The sequence below is a fragment of the Alosa pseudoharengus genome, unplaced genomic scaffold, assembly GCF_046254945.1.
Source record: "Alosa pseudoharengus isolate Yale_2024_CS ecotype anadromous, Long Island Sound unplaced genomic scaffold, YU_APseudo_1.1 YU_APseudo_1.1_scf_12, whole genome shotgun sequence".
In the NCBI taxonomy this organism is placed as follows: domain Eukaryota; kingdom Metazoa; phylum Chordata; class Actinopteri; order Clupeiformes; family Clupeidae; genus Alosa; species Alosa pseudoharengus.
The window spans coordinates 7,596,535-7,620,935 of record NW_027468587.1 but is presented as its reverse complement, the minus strand read 5'-3'; the positions used below and the strand labels follow the sequence as shown (position 1 = coordinate 7,620,935).

Here is a 24,401-nt window from a genome sequence, read left to right as displayed (position 1 = left end):
GGCCAAGACCCCTTTTTTGCAAGATGTGTTATGTAGTATCAACAATACTACGGCAAATGTAAAAATAAATTAAGCTAATCCTCTATCTGTTTAGCCACAAGCACTTCACGATGGAGCATACAGTGTATGAAAGTTGCATTTGGGGCTTTCTGCTATATGAGATCTATTACTCCACTATTATTGCCAGTCATTATCATGGACACATTATTAAACTTGTATTTTCTAACAAATCTCATAGTAATAGGTATATTTTTAATTCTTAAAATGTATTTATTTTTGGCTTTAATTTTTCCTTCCAACTTGCTGCGGCACCCACTTTGAAAACTACTGTCATAGAGCGCAACTAGCCCAGCTAGCACAGAGCATAACTAGCCCAGAGCTTAGCTAGCACAGCCCAGAGCACAGCTAGCCCAGAGCATGACTAGCCCAGAGCCCAGCTAGCACAGCTTAGAGCACAGTTAGCTAAGAGCACAGCTAGCCCAACAGCCCATAACCTAATCAGAGTAGACACATACATACATATACATTAAACACACACACACACACACACACACACTATGCATAATGTACATAGATCCACATTCACATACATATACATTCACCGACACAAATTTACACACACACACACACACCCCTACACAATGACAATGACACAGATCCTCTCATGCACATACACCCACACACACACAAACATGTTTCTCTCTGTGTGTGTGTGTGTGTGTGTGTGTGTGTGTGTGTGTGTGTGTGTGTGTGTGTGTAGGAGGACTGGAGGGCTCAGAGGAGTGGGGAGCTGCCTGATTTGTCGGCTGGAACTGAAGTCATTTGGGAGGGATCCAGGCTGAATGAGAACCTTTGATGTGCAAATCCGGCATCCCTTGCATGGCACTGATATGGTCTCCACACACACACACACACACACACACACACACACCGCACACACCACACACACACACAGTACCTACTTAGGTGCATGGTACACACACACACACACACACACCAACAACACAGGCCAAAGCAAGAAAAACAATTTCAGATATAGGCACATTCACACACTCACCCAAGGGCAAGGAAAGAAACAAACAAACTTTCACACACAATAAATTAATAAACACATACACACACAAACACACACATACAAAATCACACCACCACACGAGTAGTGTCTACCAGTCCTACCACTTATCTCTAACAAACAAAATGTGGAACTGAGAGAAGGGAAAAGAAGCACAGTTATTACGGTGGCTCATGGCCTACATGCAGGAGGAGAACAGGAGAGGAATGGAGGCTAATGGAGAGGTGACTCATGGCCTACAGTACATGCAGGAGAACAGGAGAAGAATGGAAGCTAATGGAGAGGTGGCTAAGGCTGTGATCTTCCCAGAAATGTCTCGTTTCTGGGTGTGTGTGTGTGTGTGTGTGTGTGTGTGTGCGCGTGCGCATATGAGAGAGAGGGAGCATGTGAAATCTACCACTCTAAAGTCAAAAGTATAAAACTATTTCTCAATAACACTACTGTTTGTTAAGAGAAGCATCCGTTCAGTTGAGTTCAATTCAGTTCAGGTCCCCCTGGTCAGTTCTATCACACAGGTAAGCCCTGTGAGAGCACCTCTCTCAAGTCATCAGACCTCTCCGTCTTCATCACAGCTCCACGAGACCTGCGAGCCACTCGACATCCGACACCTCCACCACCATCATTCCACCATTAGCGCCGCCATAAATCCAATTCCTCACAGATCCTCAGAGGCACCCGCGAAACTCCGAAGCATTGTCGCGGTCCGACATTAAGTAATAAAATCGCCTCTAAAAAAGGCGTTGGCGGTACATTCCAGTTGTAAGTTCATTTGCAGAAATATTTATTCAACTCCGGCCGGTAATTGGATTGCGTGTACACTTTGGAGGGGCTTGCAGTGGGGCGAAGGCCTATTCATCACTGGGTAATTGGACACAGCATAGCGCAGAGAGTTCCAATGGCTCCTCTGTGAGTCATGGAGAAATATGTGCTCTTTTTTTCTCTTGAATTCTTTTTAAATCATTTGTCTTTTTTATCTAGGCCAAGCTCTCCGCTCTTTTGCAAATCCTGGAAACATGATGTGATTGTGTGGACTGGATTTTTTTTTTAGAGTTGGGTTTATGTATGTAAATATACTGTAACTCTCTCCCTGTGTGTGTGTGTGTGTGTGTGTGTGTGTGTAACAGAATAGTTGAGAAAAGAGTTGAGGGAGGCACTGAACTCTCCAAAACTGATGAGTGCAGAATCTCTGCCCTCCCCTGCCGGGCCACCACAGAACTGATGCCTTCTGTGGTGACAAATGTCAGCACCCTAGCTTTGAGTGTGTGTGTGTGTGTGTGTGTGTGTGTGTGTGTGTGACTCCACTCTGGCAGGAATGACTCACCAATATTGCTGCCACTGCTCCTCCTCAAAGACATCCTCTGGGATGGGATCGATCAACACCAGATCAGACACTTGCCTGTGGAGAAAGGTAGTGTGTGAGAGAGAGAGAGAGAGAGAGAAAAGAGAGAGAGAGAGAAGAGAGAGAGAGAGAGAGAGAGGAAGAGAGAGGTTAGGGAGAGAGAGAGAGAGAGAGAAGAAGAGAGAGAGAGAGAGAGAGAGAGAAGGAGAGAGAGAGAGAGAGAGAGAGAGAGGAAGGGAGAGAGAGAGAGAGAGGTAGTGTGTGAGAGAGAGAGAGAGAGAGAGAGGGGGTAGGGAAGGCAGAAGTAAGGGAGTGTTAAAGTGAAATGGCCAGACAGTAAGAGGAGTAGATGGACAGACAAGTAGTCTGTGGGCCACAGGCTGCCGATGCCATCCATCAGTCTGACCACCCACAAACCCTCTGCCACCCAGCCAGGAGAACCCCCACACACCCTCTGCCACCCTGCCAGGAGAACCCCCACACACCCTCTGCCACCCTGCCAGGAGAACCCCCACACACCCTCTGCCACCCTGCCAGGAGAACCTGTCTTCATCAGGTGCACCATTTCTAGTCTCCAGGCTGCAGAGGAACTCGTCTCTGTGTGTTTACTCAGAGTCCAGTGCAGAAAGAGAGGAGAGGAGAGGAGAGGAGAGGAGAAGAGGAAGAGGAGGCAGGAGGGGAGAAGAGAGGAGAAGAGGAGGGGAGTAAGGAGGGGAGAGGGGAGAGGACAAAACAGAGACGAGGAGGGGAGTAAGGAGGGGAGAGGAGAGGAGAGGAGGAGGGGAGTAAGGAGGGGTCGAGGGGAGAAGATGGGAGAGGAGACGCCGGAAGAGGATGGAGGAGATGAGGGAGGAGTTGGGGGAAGAGAGGAGTGAAGAGGCAGGGAGAAGAGAGGAGTGGGGGAGAATAGAGGAGAGGAGGGGAGAGGTGGAAGAGAGGAGTGAAGGAGGGGAAAAGAGAGGAAAGGAGAGGAGAGGAGAGGAGAGGACTCTGCTACACTGGCTTCTCTAATCCCTCGATTCAGTGTAAAGACGTACGATAACTTCACAGTCGAGGCCACACATCTCCATCGCCAGGGAGAAAGAGCAGGGGCTTGTGGGTAAATATACGAGTGGCAGGGGAGCAGCTTCATAAAGAGCTCCCTGTTAAACAGCTCTCTTTATTGCAGGAGGCAAGGAGTAGAGGACTCCTCACGGGCCTTTAAACTAATGCCACGGAACAGGCAGACCTGTCTTTCTCACACACACACACACACACACACACACACACACTCTCTCTGTGAAGAGAACAAATACAAGGGTTTGGGGTTGCACTTAAAGCAGAGGATTCCCCAGCCCTATGTTCCTTTAACAGCCAATATAAGAAATGAAGGGTGTTAATCTACCTAGCAGCCCAGTGATTTCCATTGTAGCCATTCAAAAGTAATGACAGGAGTGTTTAAGTGTTACTCATAGAGCTAATTAATCGCTTCATCTAGGCTAGTAGCCTCTAAGCTCTCGAAGCTTCCGATCCATGGTTGCACTGTATTTCCAATACTACCGTAGAATGTAAACATGGCACATTATTTTATAAGGTCACAACAGTATTTCTGTGTGAATCATATACAGTCTATGGTGTGAATGACCATGGGTATTTTTGCTTTCATTCTAAGCAGTGGTTGTATCTTATGGCTAAAATGAACTGGCAGCCATGCATAACCCAGTCAGCAAATTGAAACAATTGCTATGTGCCATTTTTTCAAATGTGGATGTCTGTATGGGTGTGTGTCTTATGTGTTTTTAGCATTATAGGTATGTAGCAGTAACATTCTTCTTTTTTATGTATTTATTTATGAATATACTACCTCAATAGATGTCTTATTGCACTTGACAAGGAATGCACTTAATTTCGTTGTATCTGTTACAATAACAAATAAAGATACTCTATTCTATTCTATTCTGAATGGCGAGTGTGACTCACGTGTGGTGGATGTGGCTGTAGAACCGTCCATTTAGAGAGCCCAGCTCCGAGCCCACCAGGATGAAGGGAGTGGCGATCTCGGCAACCTTCACCAGCCGATGGAGGTCATCCACCATCCTAAAAACACACAGCTGTAGTTAACATGGGGGAAATAAGTATAAGTATATATAGGGTCATTCCGTGTGAAATCACCCAATTTCAGCACAATTTGGCAGGTGACCCTCTCCGAAAAAATCTGAAAAAAATCACAGGTGTTTGTAGACCAAATACATGCATAGATCTAAAATAGTATATCTGTATAACTAATCGTTGCAAAACTACAGCCCTTTGAAACTTCAAGTCATTTTAAGCATTGTGGTGAACAATCCTTTTTGTTCAACTTCCAACCTTATTGGCTCTTTTGGTATTTCACACACATTAGTGAAACTATGTGAATAGAAGTACATTTTCCTGTTGAATTAAAAAATCCAATTGGATCAGACATATCTTGTGTACTTTCCCCTCTGCAAAGCTCTGAAAATGGCTATAAATTCATAATGTGAAAAGACATCATCATCTTTGAGGGCTTCTCATTCAATAAGTATGTGACACAAATTCATCAGATTTTTTTCCTACTCATGTATGTATTATAAGGTCCTGTCCATGCATTAACTTTGGTTGTTATCATTATCATATTTTCAGAGCATTTCTTTAAAATTGGGCTTGATTTTCAAAAAGCCTGTTTTCATCTTCTCATTTCACCACGTGGACAGTTAACATGATTTTTTTTAATTTCCCCATATATCATTCTGAATGTGAGGATCATCTGCCCAAAATGTGGGCTTGTTGCTGAGTTTCTTCATTGAGATAAGATTTTTTACAAAATTTGTCTATAAATCCACTGAATTTGTACTTTATCTGCAGTACCACGTTGCACCACACGTGGTGCTCTTTTAATACAATGGAAGTCAATGGAAAAGTAAGAGAGTCACTTGTTTGCTGCACATATCCAATCTAAACACACAGTTTATGGTTCATAGTTAAATTGCTCCAAATAATTATTGCAACATGAACAACATACTACTCCTACATACATTTTATTTAGAGAAAATAAACTGATCAAGTAAATTATACACTCATAAGACTGACTGGTCATCATACATGCAGCAAGAGGATTTAGCATAATTACCATCTTTGTAACGGGTTTTCTACACCAGCTTCAACCTATCAGTGCCTATGTGAGTACTTTAATAATTACTAGCCAGCTGGTTAGGCAAAGTCTATATCCATCGTCATATGCATGGAATGCAGTCCTCTGTGATACACAGACAAAGAGCATTAAGATGGAGATCAGTGCTTTGTCTCCATGTGATCTGGGAGTTGGAAAATGAATGTCATAAAGTAACATATTCAAGAAACAATGGTTTTCTAAAATTCAGTTCATCAAGGTATTTCACTTGATGAAGATGACCATGTGTGTTTCCATCACAAGTATTCATAACAAGGTTTGAGGACTCGTGGATCCAAGAGGCATTCGTAAAAAGATGATAACTCTTTAGTATTGATTTTTCTGCATCTGACAATGCACTGAATTTTAGAAACCCCTTTTTTACTTGAATATGTTCCTTTATTACATGCATTCTCCAACTTCTTTCCTAGATCACATGGAGACAAAGCACTGATCTCCATCTTGATGCTCTTTGTCTGTGTATCACAGAGGACTGCATCCCATGCATATGACGATGGATATAGACTTTGCCTAACCAGCTGGCTAGTAATTATTAAAGTGCTCACATAGGCACTGATAGGTTGAAGCTGGTGTAGAAAACTCATTACAAAGATGGTAATTATGCTAAATCCTCTTGCTGCATGTATGATGACCAGTCAGTCTTATGTGTGTATAATTTACTTGATCAGTTTATTTTCTCTAGATAAGATTTATGTATGAGTAGTATGTTGTTAATGTTGCAATAATTATTTGGAGAAATTCAACTATGAACCATAAACTGTGTGTTTAGATTGGATATATGCAGCAAACAAGTGACTCTCTTACTCTTCCATTGACTTCCATTGTATTAAAAGAGCACCACGTGTGGTGCAAAGTGGTACTGCAGATAAAGTACAAATTCAGTGGATTTATAGACAATATTTGTAAAAAATCTTATCTCAATGAAGAAACTCAGCAACAAGCCCAAATTTTGGGCAGATGATCCTCACATACAGAATGATATATGGAGAAATTAAAAAAAATCCTGTTAACTGTCCACGTGGTGAAATGAGAAGATGAAAACGGGCTTTTTGAAAATCAAGCCCAATTTAATAAAAATGCTCTGACAATATGATAATGATAACAACCAAAGTTAATGCATGGACATGACCTTATAATCCATTCATGAGTGGGAAAAAAATCTGATGAATTTGTATCACATACTTTTTGAATGAGAAGCCCTCAAAGGTGGTGATGTTTTTTACATTATGAATTTATAGCCATTTTCAGAGCTTTGCAGAGAGGGAATTACACAAGATACACCTGATTTGATTGGATTTTTTAATTCAACAGGAAAATTTACTTCTATTCACATAGTTTCATTAATGTGTGTGAAATACCAAAAGAGCCAATAATGTTGGAAGTTGAACAAAAAGGATTGTTCACCACGATGCTTAAAATGACTTGAAACTTGAAAGGGCTGTAGTTTTGGAACCATTAGTGATACAGATATACTATTTAAGATTTATGCATAGGTTTGGTCTTCAAACACCTGTGATTTTTTTCAGATTTTTTGGGAGAGGGTCACCTGCCAGCCACTGGGTGATTTGACACGGAATGACCCTCTACTCTTTTGATCCCGTGAGGGAAATCAGCTAGCAGCCTCCCTGCTCCAGTCTACCACACAGTATTCTAACAGTATTGTAGTACAGTGTAGTATAATATAGTATAGTATATTATTAGGGCTGTAACGATTTACGATTCGAAACCGAAATCGCGACATTCATATCCACGATACTGTGTCGCGGTGTGAAAAGGCAGAATCGCGACACACCCTTTCTAGTGTTTCACGCAGTGCTTTGCAGCTTATGCAGCCGCAAAAGCAACCCACAACTCCCGCTTTACTTATCGGTAGCCTACATTGTCCAAAAACAAATAAATAAATAAATAATTATTTCATAAGCCTACCTCTCCTTGCTTTCATTGTAGACTATGTGTGCAACTTTACCAAACAGTATAGAAATAAACCCCCTCTCCTTGCCCCGCTCTCTCTCGCGCTCCCTCCCTCTCACTCTCCCTCCATCTCCTGCTCAATGAACACGCGCGACTTAAATAAAACATTCACAATCGTGAAAGCAAGGACGCATAGACGACTAGCTAAATTACTATTAAATCCGCTTAGCATCATTAGCATGCTGCACATATTTGTTTAAAACTCTTGCATTGAAGTTGACTGGTCATCTCAATACCAACGTTTCCCAAAAGGGCCTGTCCCAAGGAGAACAAGTAGCCTATTACCTTGAAACTTAAACACACATGGGGAAACTGAAGTCCAATCAGTAGACCATGATAGGCTAAGCTATATGCTACTTTGTTTACAATATTTCCAGGCTTCAACCAGACAGCTGAATTAAAGAGGTAGAGTTGTAATAAAAAATAGTAGGCCTAGGCTATAGGCTAATCTGCATAAAGTGTGCTGTCATAAATATCAGTCATTCAGAAAAATATTTTTATATCAGGATATAAAATAATAGATATATTATATTGTAATCCTCTGGTGTTCTAAGGGAGGCTATTCAAATGTTATTTAATAAAATGTCTAGCCCCCCCCCCCCCCCCAAAAAAAAAAAAGAAAGAAAAATCGAGATTCGTATTGAACCGTGGGTCAAAAATCGTGATTCAAACCGAATCATGAGGTTGGTGTATCGTTACAGCCCTATATATTATAATATAGTATAGCATAGTATAGTGCAAACATATAATTACCGCTGTCAATGGCAACGGGTTTTGTGCTGCTGATCATATCACTCCGCAAGTATTCCGGTCATATCTTGCATTGGAACTTCATTCAAAAGTGAAAGCAGACGGTTGATCAGCTGTGTTCTAAAGAATGTTTGATTCAAGTTCAGCGTGTGTTGCGAACTATTTGTTTCTCTGCAAAAGCCACGACGAAACGGAAACAAATACGTGTAAAGAGACATATCGTGGAGTTTATTTTTTCGTTTTGGCAAGTAGCCATATAATAAGCGGGATAATGTATAGAAGGCCGGTCATTATGGGAAAATAAGTCCTTTCAGGGCGCGTCGGGGTCCGGTTCGCCCTGTCGGGACTTATTTCCCCAATAATGACGGGCGTTCTATACATTATCCCTCACGTATAGTATAGTATAGTATAGTATAGTATATAGTATAGTATAATATAGTATAGTATAGAGTATAGTATAGTATAGTATAGTATAGTAAGATAGGTATAGCCCACTGTAGGGCAAAACGGGTGCCTCCACTCTGTCTGAACAGTACACACACTCATTTTAAATCACAGAGATGTACTATTCGCACCACACAGAGTGCATGTCCATCTGCTGAGAGAACCTCCTTGCATTGACAAATAAGACACGAGCGCAAGTGAAGTGATTTCATTGTGGAGGCAGGAAGCTGGCCGTCAAACCGCCAACCCACTGTGCTTATTGGATTCTTGGGAAATTGATTACCCACATCTGGTGAGAAATAAATAAACAAATAAATAAATAAAACAAACACAGAGGGGGAGAGCGAGTCTGCCCACCTGTCTGGACTTGGCACTGGGGGACTGGCCGCTAGATGAGCGGACGGCGCAGCCAAGTCTCTCTCCCCATTCTGCCCTCCGGCCCACTCCACTACACCCCCGAGACACATTTAACATTCTGTGGTGCCTCACTGTGTCAGTGACCCACACACACACAGAGAAAGAGAATGAGAGAGAGAGAGAGAGAGAGAGAGAGAGAGACAGAGAGAGAGAGGCAGAGAGGGATAGACACAGACAAATACACAAATACATACACGCACACACAAAAAGAGAGAGGGACACAGACACACACACACAGACACACAGACACACACACACACACACACACACAGACACACACAGACAGACACACACACACACACACAGACAGACACACAGACACACAGACACACACACACACCCCCGTGCCTGTGAACCAAAGCGTTTCATCAACCAGGTCCCGCTGGACAGCAGCATGACCTCAAGTTCTCACTGGTGGAGAGCGACTCCAGCTTCAGGAGTGATGAAAACAACACCACGCAGCGCAGCAGAGGAGGTGACGTCTCAGGTTTCCACCCGCGAATAGCCGTGAGACGCCAGCAGCCGCACCACTCAAGTGAAGTTAGTGCACGTTATTACAAGGCTAATAGTGATAAGAGGATCCAGAGCAGCAGTCTGCGCCTGCAAGCCCAGAGGAGCACAATGCTACTCATTAGCCGGTAAAATAAGCTCATTTGATATGCTAAAGCGGGCCACGCATAATGGTGCCAATGCACGATTTTAAGAGGTGTGACCAACGAGATTAGCCAGCAAACGAACAAAGATGGGGAAATTAACATACAACATGGGATAGTTGTGCTCTGGGACACAAAATTAGGACGTTTCCGGAAGTTTCTTTTTTCTTTTCTTTGATGAGGGAGTGACCGTGTCTGTCGTGTCATCAGGTATTTCTAAAGGGCCGTTGGAGATAAGCTGCCACCTGCTGGGAGAGAGGTGGTTCATTCTCGTCAACACATGCGTCAAGTGACAACGCAAGGCATCAGTGTTTTGTCTGAAAGGAACGTGCTTCTGGCAATACAGCCAATACACATCCATTGCCACACGCATGCACACGCACATCAACCAGACACAAATCGCATCCTTCACCCACAAAAAGGGATCACAACAGGTGACGTGGCTTATAAAATGTCAAGAGCGGCAGGTAAGGCTTACCTGCCTGTGGTGGACACTCCCCACACTTTTTCCATCCCGGCGGTCTCGTTCTGCAGCACCCGTCGGCTGAAGCCCAGGCCGACCCGGTCATAGGTGCAGACCTGATGGAGGACAATACACCGTTTAGCCATTACATCATACATCAAGTGTCTTTCTTTTGTTTTTACACTGGACAGAGGACATCAGTACAAAAACAGAGAGAGGTTTCTTCTTAAAGTGAAACTCAGGTCTAACAACAACCTATAGTTTTGATCCCAAAAGAAAAAGGTAAACTCTTTTACTACAATTCAATAATAAAGCCAAATCCAAGAAGAGTTGGGCAATTCTGAAGTCGTGCAATAATAGAGTAGCACTAAATTGTGAATTGTCACAAAGCCAAAAGCAAAGAGCAAAATCTCTCGGCACGCCGAGGATGTCGGGCGATGCTCACACGTGACTCTCCTGTACACCACTCGGACAGCTGGGTGACTCAGCAGAAACGGCCAAATTGTGTTGTCAGCACTTAGAGAAACAAGGTCTTGTTCTTCTTCTTCTTCAATCTCTCATTTTATTTCACCTTCAAGCACAGTGATCATCCAAATCTCTAAGTTGGAATTTCAACCCCGCCCTGTCAAAAGAGGGGAATTCAGACCATTCTAAACATACTGCCAAACAGACACGGGCCATGGTGCCTGCACATACCACAGATGACAAAGGGAACTATGTGGTGAAATCACAACAAGATTGCACCTAAGGATGATTAAAGATGAGCTATTTGTTTAAAAGTACTAATAAATAAAGTATTAAATCATGCAAAAGTTTGAACATCTACAGCGTTATGTAAGCAACTGCAGCTTCAGGTGAATCAGCAGACAAAGAATTGAGAGTTGACCTATTTTGGGCTAGTGCCTTCTTTCTGGCGCTGTTCCTGATTTCAGGGCACTGCAGCAACGTTGCATGGAGGGCAGGCAGATGCAAAGCCGTGTGCATCTGTCTACTCCGCTTTCAGAAGCCTGTCCAAAAATCCACTGCCCTGGTGTGGGCGCACAGATGAATTTGGACGAACAGCACAGGGCACTCTGTCGCCTCGGATCCCTGCCCAAGCCCACCCGTCTGGTGATGAGAGGTGACATGGCGGTGACATGGCAGTGACACACACACACACACACACACACACACACACACACACACACACACACACACACACACACACACACACACACACACACACACACACACACACACACACACACACACACACCATCAGGCCAATGCCGAGGCCAACGCCAAGCCAGAGAGAACATTAAACAGGGCGGGAAAGCGCAGGCATTCTGAGAACTGAATTGTTTAAGGGCACTTTCATCAAGGGGAATTATTGTGATGCATTACCTGCGCTTGGCTGCCCACAATGACCGTCGGAGTTTTATGCATGCTCACTAATCCAGAAATATTACATTAGGATATGTCCCCATTTATTCCGTTTACCTTCACTAACGAGGGCACTTTGGGTTCCTGGGGTGGGTGGGGGCAGTGTTGTTATCTTATTTCAGGAGACGGGCCTGGTTGAGTCTAAATATGAGATTATGGCCTGTTCAGAGACTGTGTTTATTAGATTTTGAACTCCTGCGTGTCTCGCGAGGCAAATCCAGCAATCACTTGTATTCTCAAGATGACTGTATACGCTTTAATGGGAGTGTTTTATTATACCCTGTAGCCTGTGAATGTTTTCTGAAGCAGTATATCATACATTGTAGGTCATTTTTTAAAAGCATATGAAGAATATTGGTACCAATGGTACCACAAATTCTGTGTGCTTGCAGCTGCTATCAAATACAACCGTCTTGATGCCCGACTTTTAAAACGAGACAGTTGTGACAACACTTTTCTCCCGTTTGTGTGGAATGCTCACAGCTGGACCCCCAATTAGGTTCAACCCACTGTAGGTTGTGCAAACGTTAATAGGGACACACTTCCATTTCCTGGTGACCTCCCTGGACGGTTTGGACAAGACTTGGCAGCCGTGGCCTACTGGTTAGCGCTTCGGACTTGTAACCGAAGGGTTGCCGGTTCGAACCCCGACCAGTAGGCACGGCTGAAGTGCCCTTGAGCAAGGCACCTAACCCCTCACTGCTCCCCGAGCGCCGCTGTTGTTGCAGGCAGCTCACTGTGCCGGGATTAGTGTGTGCTTCACCTCACTGTGTGTTCACTGTGCTGAGTGTGTTTCACTAATTCACAGATTGGGATAAATGCAGAGACCAAATTTCCCTCACAGGATCAAAAGAGTATATATACTTATACTTAAACTTAAGACTTATTAGTGTCATGGTTTGCCATCTTCTCACTGGTGGTCAAGCTCAGTCTGGTAACTGTGCTAATTCTCATAGTGCATGGCTCAAGCAGTATGTTTGGCTGGTAGCTGTGCTAATTCTCATAGTGCACGGCTCAAGCAGTATGTTTGGCTGGTAGCTGTGCTAATTCTCATAGTGTACAGCTCAAGCAGTATGTTTGGCTGGTAGCTGTGCTAATTCTCATAGTGCACGGCTCAAGCAGTATGTTTGGCTGGTAGCTGTGCTAATTCTCATAGTGCACGGCTCAAGCAGTATGTTTGGCTGGTAGCTGTGCTAATTCTCATAATGTACAGCTCAAGCAGTATGTTTGGCTGGTAGCTGTGCTAATTCTCATAATGTACAGCTCAAGCAGTATGTTTGGCTGCTAGCTGTGCTAATGCCGTAGTGCACAGCTCAAGCAGTATGTTTGGTTGAGGAAAAAACTACAGAGCAGCGCTAGCAGAGTCTTTAGAGAGAAATTATTTTGTTTACAGGGTGGGCTTCTCCTCAAGACGCCGCCTGATTCTACAACTTTTCATTTTAAGATTTTTGGGCTTTTCCAGCCTTTAGTGATTGGACAGTGGAGACCAGCCAGGAAACAAATGGGAGAGAGATGGATTGGTATTGAGAGATTACCTCCGGCCAGAATCAAACTGGATCCCTATGCCTCATATATGGGATGGGATACTGCCCTTTGTGCTACAGCTATACTAACACTACAGCTGCTTCTACAAGCTAGATGTAGGAGTGACCTCTGCTGCCCAGGTGCTGTCTGTATAAAGAGAGCTATAACATTGGTCTCCTGGAGTCGTTTGTCTTCAGCTGACTGGTCCATGCAGTTGATCGACTCTGACATATGTTTGCTAGTGGGCCACACTAGAACGTCTAATATAGTGTTAGAGTCACTGAGGCAGAAAAGAACATTAATGTGTGCGACACCAGTTCACTGAATGAGAGAACGAGACACTATCAAGCGTTGCCACGTTACATCTTTCATTGTTTTGGCAGTTTGTGCCTCACCTGCCACCTGTCAGTGAACCAACATGACTTTATACAAGCCCCTGAGCGGGATTCAACCACCTACTTTTGGTACACCACCAGCAAAACAACATAAACATTACAAGCCTACTCGAATTGTCAACATCAAACCTTGTTCATAACAATTTCTTATGAACTTGTGTCGACGCATCATGTCACCTTTTCCCAAATTCTTCACAAATTCACCCATTGATGTCCTATTTGCACAAATAGCTGTGCTCCAACAGACAGCATCATCAGCTGAACAAAGTCAGTCTAAAAGTCAACCCGCTTACCTTTGTGAGCTCGGACAGACTCTCCTGCACATGGTGCCAGATGTCTGAAGACATGCCAGTTGGGGCATCAAGCATAACTAAAACACATAGGTTTACATGCAGCACATCAGACATCACACAAACACTTATACCGGTATGTCAAAAGATTGCATTCAACAGTCAATTTACCAACTGGTTGTCCTTTTCCCTTGCACACCATGTAGACCTTTTGACCTAAGCCAATATCAAAGGACTCTCCACCTAGAAAATAAAAATGAAAGAGCAACATCTAAGATGAATAGGCTACTTTAATTATGTCTTTTATAAATCTTTAAGGTGCATTTTGCAGTTTCTGTCTATATGAAGTTCATCCTTCGTATCTGTTGACGGTTATAGCCTACTGCAGTTTGAATTAAATGTAGATGAATCAATGCAAATAAAACATGTTTTTAATATTTAGCTAGCCTACTTCATTACTTCAAAGAACCAGCAGTAATGAAAAAAGTGCTTACTTTCTAACAGCTCCACATTAAACAGGCTATATTTATGGATCTCTTTTGGAGATTATGGGTAGTTTTAGGAAGAAAAGTAAAGCTACCTTTCGGTGACAACATTTGTCCCTCTCGCTGCAATGCGGCATAGTTTAGAAAAGGAGGAACGAAGATGATGAGGAGTAGAATCTTTCCCATCAGAATCAACGTGGACCAACACGTCGTCTCGTTCGCATGCTGCGACACTTTACTTTCGCCTGGAGACGCCTTCTGCAAGAAAGGGATGCACTAGGGTTTGCTGATCTATTACAAACTGCACTTCATGGCAAAGTTGCAAGCTGGGTGGGTGGCTAGCTTAAACTCAAGACATTACCGGTGATGTTCTCGCATGCACCGCACGGATACAAATTACATGCCTTCAAATGAAATGCAACATGTTCAGCAGATAGTTTTTAACAAGCACTCTACAATAAATAGCCTAAACAACGGAACGGTAGCTGATGTTTCACCAGCGCACAGGTTCCTAGTGCACATTTAACGTTAGCTATAGGCTACAGCATGGCATAAAGTTTAACCAAAACACCTTCTTTTTGTCTGTTTTAACGCTGCCATCGCCCTCTTGACCGTCTGTCCTTTTTCGCAACATTATATCGTTTTTAACTCAGGAATGTTCTGAACAGCAAGAATGATCAATGAATGACGAGTATCGCTCATAGACAGTAAAAGAAAGGTATCGCTCCGTGTATACAGTACTTCCTGTTGCAGTTTGACAGAGACGGTGGCCGTTTTAGGTCTAAATGTGTTGTAAGTAACGACAATTTTCTCAGATAATAGTGATAAGAGGATCCAGTTGTGGTCAGCAGACGGATTGATCCTAATGGCTGCCCCCAACCAACTTTGACAAGATTTGGGAAAGATTCTTGAAAGATTGTAGTTTTTTCAGTAAAGCTTGAATGGGGGGCATAGCTAAAAGACTCCAATCTTTCAAAAATCTTTCTTAAATCTTGTCAAAGTTGTTTGGTGTAACGAGGTCGGCCCATTAGTCTAATCTTTGACTAGTTGAGGAAGGATAACGTTTAAAACGGTAGCCTATTTCACTCATTAATTGTTCATGTTAATATACTATATGATAGCCTATACCGTTTGTGAGCAGGCTCATCACAGTTTTTAAAAAATAAAAAAGCATAGGCATACATTTTAAGAAATGTGCATTCTGGTGTAGGCCTACCAAGCCCTCCATCTGCCAGCTTACAATACACTGAGATTTAAGTCTGTTCAGCAGCATGGAAACAAATATTGTGACATATGGTCACATAAGAAATCTATTTGCTACCTAGTAGGGGTGTGAATGCCAGTGCAATTTTGCTTTCCCTAAAGTCCAAACGGTCACCTCAACCTTCATTACATCACAGTCAGAGTCCAAAAGCATCATGCTGACTTTCAGTGGTCATTAGAGATCCCTTGGGCATAACGTCTTACACACACATACATCGCACACACACACACACACACACACACACACACAGCCAACACACTCACAGCCTACACACTAACAGTGTGTGGGGCACTAACTGTGACACCAAGTTGAAGCTTTCTCCACATGTGATGTTTAAAAGCACTGTTAAGAGGAATCAGTATGGGTGATGTTCAGCATTTAATAGCCCCCCTCAGGCTGTTCTGACCCATTGGGGGGCTGAGGTAGCCAAATCTCAATTGAGATTGAGAGTGGATCTGGAAAGGCTTCATTGACTTACGACTTTACCAGTAGTGAAATTAAACTTAAATTGGTGGATTAAACAGTTGATGCAGTTGGTTTCTCAAGTCCAAAGTAAATACACGGCCATATCTGTTTAACCAGAGACTTTCTAATGAGGAGACACGGCACTCAAAAAATCCTCCATAGAAATGCATTGGGGTTAGTTTGTAACGCCAATATGGCCGTTGTCAACACATATCCCACCCCTCCTCGCCAAAACGTCAACATGTGTATACATTAAGCCAATCATGTGGTGTGATGTGACTACATTCAGCCAATCATGTGTTGTGAACTCGCCGCTGGAGCACGGTTGGTGTCGTGAAGCCTTATAGCCGAATAGAATGCCCGATGAGTACCCAAAAAGCAATATGGCCGCTGAGTGAAGGGACTTGCCTAAAAGGACTTTGGTTTAACCCAGTCGCCATCAGCACAGCCATTGGTTGAGTTGAATGCATTGCTCTATCTGTCATAATAAAAAGCCCGCCCCATGCAGGACAAGTGATTGTGATTAGTGCCTGGGTTTTTTCAACATTGGAAATGGGTGTCAATAGTCAATAACTTGAATTTCCCCTTGGGGATCATCTATCTATCCTCATTACCAGGGGTGCGTTTCCCAAAACCATAGTTGCTAACTAAGTTAGCAACTTTGTGGTTACAATGCAATTTCTCATTGCCAATCAACTAAGTTGCTAACAGGTTAGCAACTATGGTTTTGGGAAACGCGCCCCAGGCTGGTATGCAGATCAAATCAATTCAAATTTGCTAACAGGTTTGTATGGGTTCTCTCAGGCTGTGTGAAAATGAATTGTGTTTCTCCCTTCCCATTCCTCCAAGCCATGTTTCTATCATCTAACGGTATTCCTATATTATACCTGCCTGAAGCAGATTATTGGGTGTCAAGGGTGTCAAAATCACACTTCACCTCTCATAAGTTCAGCATGTCTAGAATGTTCCATCCCAACAAACACAATGCAATACCTCAACCAGACTGTAGGGGCCACTGCCTCTTGCTAACTTGCTCTTGCTCGTAGAGGGAAGAACTTGCACCGCTTTCTCAGGCCTAGCTGTAAAGAACAGGTTGGGAACAAAATGTAAATAAGGTATTATATGATCCAACAATTTAGTGATTTAGTCTAAACAGAAACAGCTTGTCAGCAGAAACATTGTAGAAAAAATATATACACTTGACGTCCTTGAGTCAAGACTGATGTGCGTCATGCCACAGCTGAATGGTCATTTCACATTGACCCTAGAAACAAAATGTCACAGGGATCAGAGCCTCCATTTCCCTGTAAAGCCCTGCTATGTGTTAATTATGTATGCAATGCTAATGTTTAGCTGCGCAGCAGGGAACATTTTGACTTAAACTACATGCAGTGCTGTAATTCATGTAAATAGGCAATTTTATGCTTCTGTGCTTGTACCAAAGAGAATCAGTTTGCGTCAGCCAGGCTAAGAGTGACATCCATATTGAGTCCTGTCTGCATCATTCAGTTTCCGTGAGGCAGTCGCTTTGGCATCTGTTTGTGGAGCCACAAGGCTCTCTTCAAAATGGATAGAGGGGACTTGACAGAGGAAAATTACACATCAGAGCATACATTCATACTATCCAGGAGAAAGAGTGTGTGTGTGTGTGTGTTTGTGTGTATGTGTGTGTGTGTGTGTGTGTGTGTGTGTGTGTGTGTGTGTGTGTGTGTGTGTGTATGTGTGTGTGTGCGTGTGTGAGAGAGAGAGAGACAAAGAGAGATATATCTGTGGCACCCTGAGAGGCAGCTCAGCAAGGAAACATGAAGAAAAAGAGACCGGTCACAGAGAATGGGAGACTCCCCACAGCGCTTCCTGCAGTAACACACAATCTCTCACACAATCAGAAACGTTGTAACATCCCGGCAATCAGAGTCACCATGCTGAAATTGTTTTTGTCCTTTATAGGTCTGTGAGAGAAGCAGAGCGCCATAGCAGATGAGTCGGGTAGGCGGTGCTCGCCCTGTCAATCATGCTATTTGAAGACAATATGGCACCCAACCTTGCCAGACAAAATGGTCAAATCCTTAAGCAGAAATGGCATGCCGTGCGCTACGTGCACAAAAAAATACCTGATCCTGTGGAGCTTGAGAATATCCTAAAGCAACAAATCACTTTAATGCACGGAGAAAGGGATCCAGAAAGTAAGTACATAAAGTAATAATGAGAGGGAGACAGAGATGGAGAGAGAAGGGGAGATTGAGGGAAAGTAAAAGAGAGAAAGAGAGAGAGGAGGATTGCAGCCTGCAGTTGTGGTGTCAAATCCACATTAAATAATACAACTCAAAAGAAGTCCGCACACCGTGGATGTATACTGCAGATGATGGCTTTAATGCACTCCGGAGCATTAGTGAAGAAAGCAAGTAAGTGAAAGCAAAGTAAGCAGTGAGCAAAGTGAGCTAACATCCTCTGGCTGTTGTTCAGCCTTTATACCCCTTCAAGTCATCCCAGACAAAACCCACTATGTTTACAGATAACTGACCAAGTAATATATGGTACTCCACCTTTGCCCTCTCATCCTGTTATTCCTTCATTCTTTAGGTTGTGCCATTCTTTAGGTTTTGCTTACATTTCCTGGCACCAAACCTTATTTATGACCTTTTCTGCTAGGCCTGCTCTTCCCTTAAACCAGTCTTCCTTTCCCACACTGAACATACTACAGAATTCAGTTTCACAAAACAATGATATTACACAGAATAAAGATACTACATAAAAGATATATAAACTAAAGGATATATTTCAATAAAGGCCACGACACAGTAACACACAATCTCTCACACAATCAGAAACGTTGTAACATCCCGGCAATCAGAGTCACCATGCTGAAATTGTTTTTGTCCTTTATAGGTCTGTGAGAGAAGCAGAGCGCCATAGCAGATGAGTCGGGTAGGCGGTGCTCGCCCTGTCAATCATGCTATTTGAACACAATATGGCACCCAACCTTGCCAGACAAAATGGTCAAATCCTTAAGCAGAAATGGCATGCCGTGCGCTACGTGCACAAAAAAATACCTGATCCTGTGGAGCTTGAGAATATCCTAAAGCAACAAATCACTTTCATGCACGGAGAAAGGGATCCAGAAAGTAAGTACATAAAGTAATAATGAGAGGGAGACAGAGATGGAGAGAGAAGGGGAGATTGAGGGAAAGTAAAAGAGAGAAAGAGAGAGAGGAGGATTGCAGCCATGCGGTAAATTCATTGCAGTAATTAAAGGGGCTCGAGTAGAGAGGCCGGATGATGAATGGCAGTTGTTGACTCAACTGTCAGGGAACGTGGGCGTCAGATATTTTTAAAACCGCAGGAGCTGGGACCTGGTGGAGGGGTAACATCTTACCCGTGAGCGCTGGCTCACCCCAACTCCCCACAGCTGTTCCAAACTCCTGGCCTCATTAAACTCCGTGAGCAGGAGCGCTCGTCACAACTTCTGACAGAGACGTTCACCATCATCGTCCGCTGCTCCGCATGCAAGCAAGCGCCAGGAGCCAAAGTCAAAGTGTGTTGGGTCCGTACCATGATGATCTGTGGCTGCATGAGTCCTCAGAAAGCACTCATTTATGCAACTGAGTGATAGTTCTGGAAGTGATGGGAGTAAAGCAGGAGAAAAAGATGGTGATGATGATGATGATGGTCGTGGTGGTGATGATGATGATGATGGTGATGATGGTGATGATGATGATGATGATGGTGATAGTGATGGTGATGGTGATGGTGATGATGATGGTGATGATGGTGATGATGATGATGGTGGTGGTGATGATGATGATGATGATGGTGATGATAATGATGATGATGGTGATGATGATGATGATGATGATGGTGGTGATGATGATGATGATGATGGTGATGATGATGATGGTGATGATGATGATGATGATGATGATGATGGTCGTGGTGGTGGTGATGATGATGATGATGGTCGTGGTGGTGGTGATGATGATGATGGTGATGATGGTGATGATGATGATGATGATGGTGATGGTGATGGTGATGGTGATGGTGATGGTGATGATGATGGTGATGGTGATGATGATGATGATGATGATGATGGTGGTGATGATGATGATGATGATGATAATGATGGTGGTGGTGATGATGGTGATGGTGGTGATGATGATGATGATGATGGTGGTGATGATGATGATGATGGTGGTGATGATGATGATGATGGTGATGGTGGTGATGATGATGATGATGGTGATGATGGTGATGGTGATGATGATGATGATGATGATGATGGTGATGGTGGTGATGATGATGATGGTGATGGTGGTGGTGATGATGATGATGATGGTGGTGATGATGATGGTGGTGATGATGGTGATGATGGTGATGATGATGGTGGTGGTGGTGATGGTGGTGGTAGATGAGCTTTGAGTAAAAAATGCAATCTCACAATCGCACACCGATAGTAGGAGTTTTTTTTGAGGTGCTGGTCACGGGATACGTAATATTCTGAACAGAAGGAGACTGCACACTCTAGCAGCTCATGCCAGTAGTTTAATTTAATAAATAAATAAAAAACGTTTCGGCCTATGGCCTTTCTCAAGTCTTACAATCCACCAGTGAAAGAACACACCTAATATGGTGAACGCCCAGCCTTTGATTGGCCTAGCACACCTGTAGTAGATTGTCAGAAATTAGCTTGATTTGACTAACTTTTTGGGCTACCTAGAATACAATGCAAAACACAATGGTACAGTAGATATATAGCTATATGCTATATAGCGACCCCACCCTTAGCTTTAGCGTCATGACTACCAAGATTCCAGTGTGTTTGGATTGGAAGGGATGGTGCGATATACAATTGATGTGTTCGGGCCTGTTGGAGGCTTTTTTTATGGCCTGTGTTTTGGTCTATCGATTAAATAAATTAAGATGTCAGCCGGAGCATCCATCACTTCATGCCATTAGCTGTCCCTATAAATTCACTTGCCAGCTCGGCAGATGCTGTATAAAAAATAGAATTGCAGGCCCACTCCACCTATCCATTGATTCACAATTTAGAGAGAGAGAGAGAAATTAATTCAGTGGCTGCAGAAGCCAAAGTTCAAGGTGGTTCGCCACTTGCCACCAGCGTGTCTGCAAAACACACTGTCACATTTTACGCCACTGATCTGTTGCTCTGTACAGAAATACACTGCCGTCCATGGGTTCAGTCTGTCTATGAACACCAATTCATTACTGGCTCTATGGGTGAGGCTTTGATTTGTGTATGCATACAACAATAAAACCAAGTATCTGACACACAGCCAGTTTCCAGTGTTCCCCATATGCTCTGAGTGCCTTTTCCTCATGCCCAAAGCACACGTCCACTCCCAGACTCTCAGACGGGGGATACATTTTTAATGAATCATTTAAAGGGCATTAACTCTTACAGAGTCGATAGCACATCCCATGAATTTTAACAGGCAACGTTGGCTTTGACATTTAAGGGCTATTCTTCACCCTCCTTCCCTCGTCTGTCTGATGAGCCATATTTTAAAAGATGCTTGGTACGAATCTCACTGGCTGCAGGTAGTGGTGCAACATGGTGAGTGGTGCATCACTGGGGCCACAGTGTGCTGCAGGCACAGCATGAGTACATTGGACTTGTTCTACTAAAAGGCCCTCATTAGAGGAAAATGTTTCACATAGATCTCTGTTTCTCGAGTACTGTCGGTACGAAACAAAAAAACAAACAAACAAAAAAAAAGGTACCTCGAGTCGGTCGAAAAGTAGGGTAGCTTGAGTTGCTCCAGCCAACAGTTAGAGAAGCAAGGCAGCTACAGTGCTACACTCTGATTTTAATATATTTTTTTTTATACCGACAGTACTTGGTGACCTCAAGAAGCAGAGATCCATGTGAAAAATGGCTTTTCACATGGAGTTCTCCTTTAACTGATGATTAGTTGCTGGAACAATGTAACCATGTGTCATGTCTCTGTTTTACCAGCTGCTGGTTAAATCAGTTCACCAAACCATAACCAAGTCTACTAACAATACTAACCTTGACTAATTGCATTTACTACAACCGAATAAAATAATTAAAGCAGCTACAATCTTTAGTGTTACATTTGAATTAAAATGAACACATGCTTAGCCCTATGGTAAACAGTGGGGACACTACTATAGCTGCTAACAGAATATACATACTCTAACTCTATTAGAATAATATCTCGGAGATATTTTAGGCCACTGTTCCAATAGACATTTTGCTATTTATCCAACAGTTAAAAATTGACATTTCATTGCATAATAAAACTGTGATGCGATGACACTTAAAAACGTAGGAACGCATCCATATTGCAAAGTAAGATAGAATGTGAGAATTGACATTAAAGGATAACCTTGACATAACCTTGAAGCTATCATTGATATTTCTTTAAGGTCAACGTTTACGATAATAGTCACAATGATGCTATTTATGTACTATAGGCTGCAAGAACCATGCATTTTTGCAGCCAGAACTAACATTGCAGCATTACATAACCGCATCGTCTTTGTGTTTGCCTTGCGGTGATTTTAAGGGAATGAGGGATGAATAATCCTCGCAGCATTCCACATAAATGTGCCACTCGCCCGCCACACAGCCAATGTCCTCAGCAACCTTGGTTGCTGTCTGGTATTTGTGCACTGGATTACTCATGCAGGGTCCCGGAGCTTTGCACACTCTAGATTGTAGCTAAGCCCCTCACAAATTGGTTTGAGTTCACAGTCCCATGTGCTTTTCAGGCTAGATAGGATTGGGACGTCTGCAGGGCCATGGAGATGTTATATGGATATGATGACTTTGGCTCAGTGATTGCCAAAGTCTTTGCCTCTGATCTGTTAAAACACAGGGCAGGTGCCCCCCCCTGAAAATTGTTTCGATTCCATAGCCCACAATCACAGACCAAAATGAAATTGAAATGAAAAGACTCCATATGCTGTCTGTGTTGCTTTGTATTATTCAGATGTACACCATAAGAAAAAGATCATTCAGTGAATGTATGTGCCCTGTAATATCTTTTTGGAAATTCAAAAGCAATCCACCGCTGATCTCCTGAAATAGGTTTTTGCTTGATGGTAGACATTGGTTGGCTCGAGAAATAGCCTCCATTTTTTTCCCCTCTGACCAAACAGCCCAGACCATACCTCATTTTGAGATGATTCTATAGGCTGTGCATCTGCATGGATCCACATGGGCACTAATGGGTTCAAAGCTGGGCTTAGCTTGGCAAATAGACATTCACCCTCCTGGTGCCGGTTGGGAGCTGGGTATGTGCTGGGTCTCTGCTGCATTTCTTGGTGTTTTAAGCCCCCAACGTTGTCTTCAAAGCAGTGCTGCCTGGAAGGCACTAGGGTTGGGCATGGGTTAAGATTAGGGTTAGGGTTAGGGTTAGGGTTAGGCATGGGTTAAGATTAGGGTTAGGGTTAGGGTTAGGACTAGGTGCCTTTAAGTTACGCCTGTTTGAGTCGTGATTCACTCGGATCTTTCACCCGTGTCTTTAAATTAACCCACGAGTCGCGAGTCTCTAGTATCATTAACTCGGATCAGTTGAGTCCTACTACAATTCAATCTAAAACGATAAACAGCGCCACACACAAACCTCTTGCAACATTAGCTAGCCTACTAGCCATCATATCTGCCAAAAATGTAACCATTTCGTAAGTAGGATAACCACAACTCCACAAATCAACTCAAGCGACTGAGTGAGCAGGCAGTCTGAGATAACTGGTTAACTTCCCGCAGAGCCGGGTTAGTCGGATCAGCCGGCCGGTTAGGCTACATGAGTACGAGTCGGCTACGGCTACGTTGTCATGAGTGGCTGTAGACGAGCGAGTAGCTCCTCCTCAAAGTGAAAAGCAATTCCACAACAAAAGCCATTCTTCACCTCTTAAATAACATTCAATGTTCTGCATGTAGCCTAGGCATACTTTAGATTTGGTGTATAGATGTGTAGCATATTAAAATGCAATTAGGTCGCGCAGACAGTCCGAAACATTGCACGCTCTTAATGGAGCTGCTTTGTATACCCGGGTTAGTCGGATCGCTGGGCCGGGCGGTTACGTTATGAGTGCGAGTCAGCCGAATCAGCCGGCTACGTTGTCATGAGTGGATCAGTAGACGAGCGAGTAACTCCTCGTCAAGGTGAAAAGCAAATCCACAACAAAAGCCATTCTTTCACTTCTGAAATAACATACAATGTTCTACACGTAGGCATAGCCTACTTTTAAATGCAATTAGGTCGCGAAGACAGTA

At 43.3% G+C, this 24,401-nt stretch overlaps 1 protein-coding gene across 2 annotated transcripts in view; it reads right to left on the bottom strand.

The window, feature by feature from the left end:
• LOC143118848 (uncharacterized) overlaps positions 1 to 15,177 on the bottom strand; it is a 28,693-nt gene extending 13,516 nt beyond the window's left edge. The window contains exons 1-7 of one of the 2 annotated variants that reach the window (XM_076279967.1): positions 14,984 to 15,177; positions 14,508 to 14,667; positions 14,099 to 14,170; positions 13,931 to 14,007; positions 10,312 to 10,412; positions 4,371 to 4,487; positions 2,394 to 2,468 (exon numbers count right to left, since the gene is read on the bottom strand). In XM_076279967.1, coding sequence (XP_076136082.1) covers positions 2,394 to 2,468; positions 4,371 to 4,487; positions 10,312 to 10,412; positions 13,931 to 14,007; positions 14,099 to 14,170; positions 14,508 to 14,667; positions 14,984 to 15,046 — 665 coding nt within the window. In that variant the 5' untranslated portion in view covers positions 15,047 to 15,177. Of the gene's footprint in view, positions 1 to 2,393; positions 2,469 to 4,370; positions 4,488 to 10,311; positions 10,413 to 13,930; positions 14,008 to 14,098; positions 14,171 to 14,507; positions 14,671 to 14,983 lie in introns of both variants that reach the window. The other variant, XM_076279966.1, reaches the window with a different exon arrangement.
• Between the last annotated feature and the right edge of the window lie 9,224 nt (positions 15,178 to 24,401).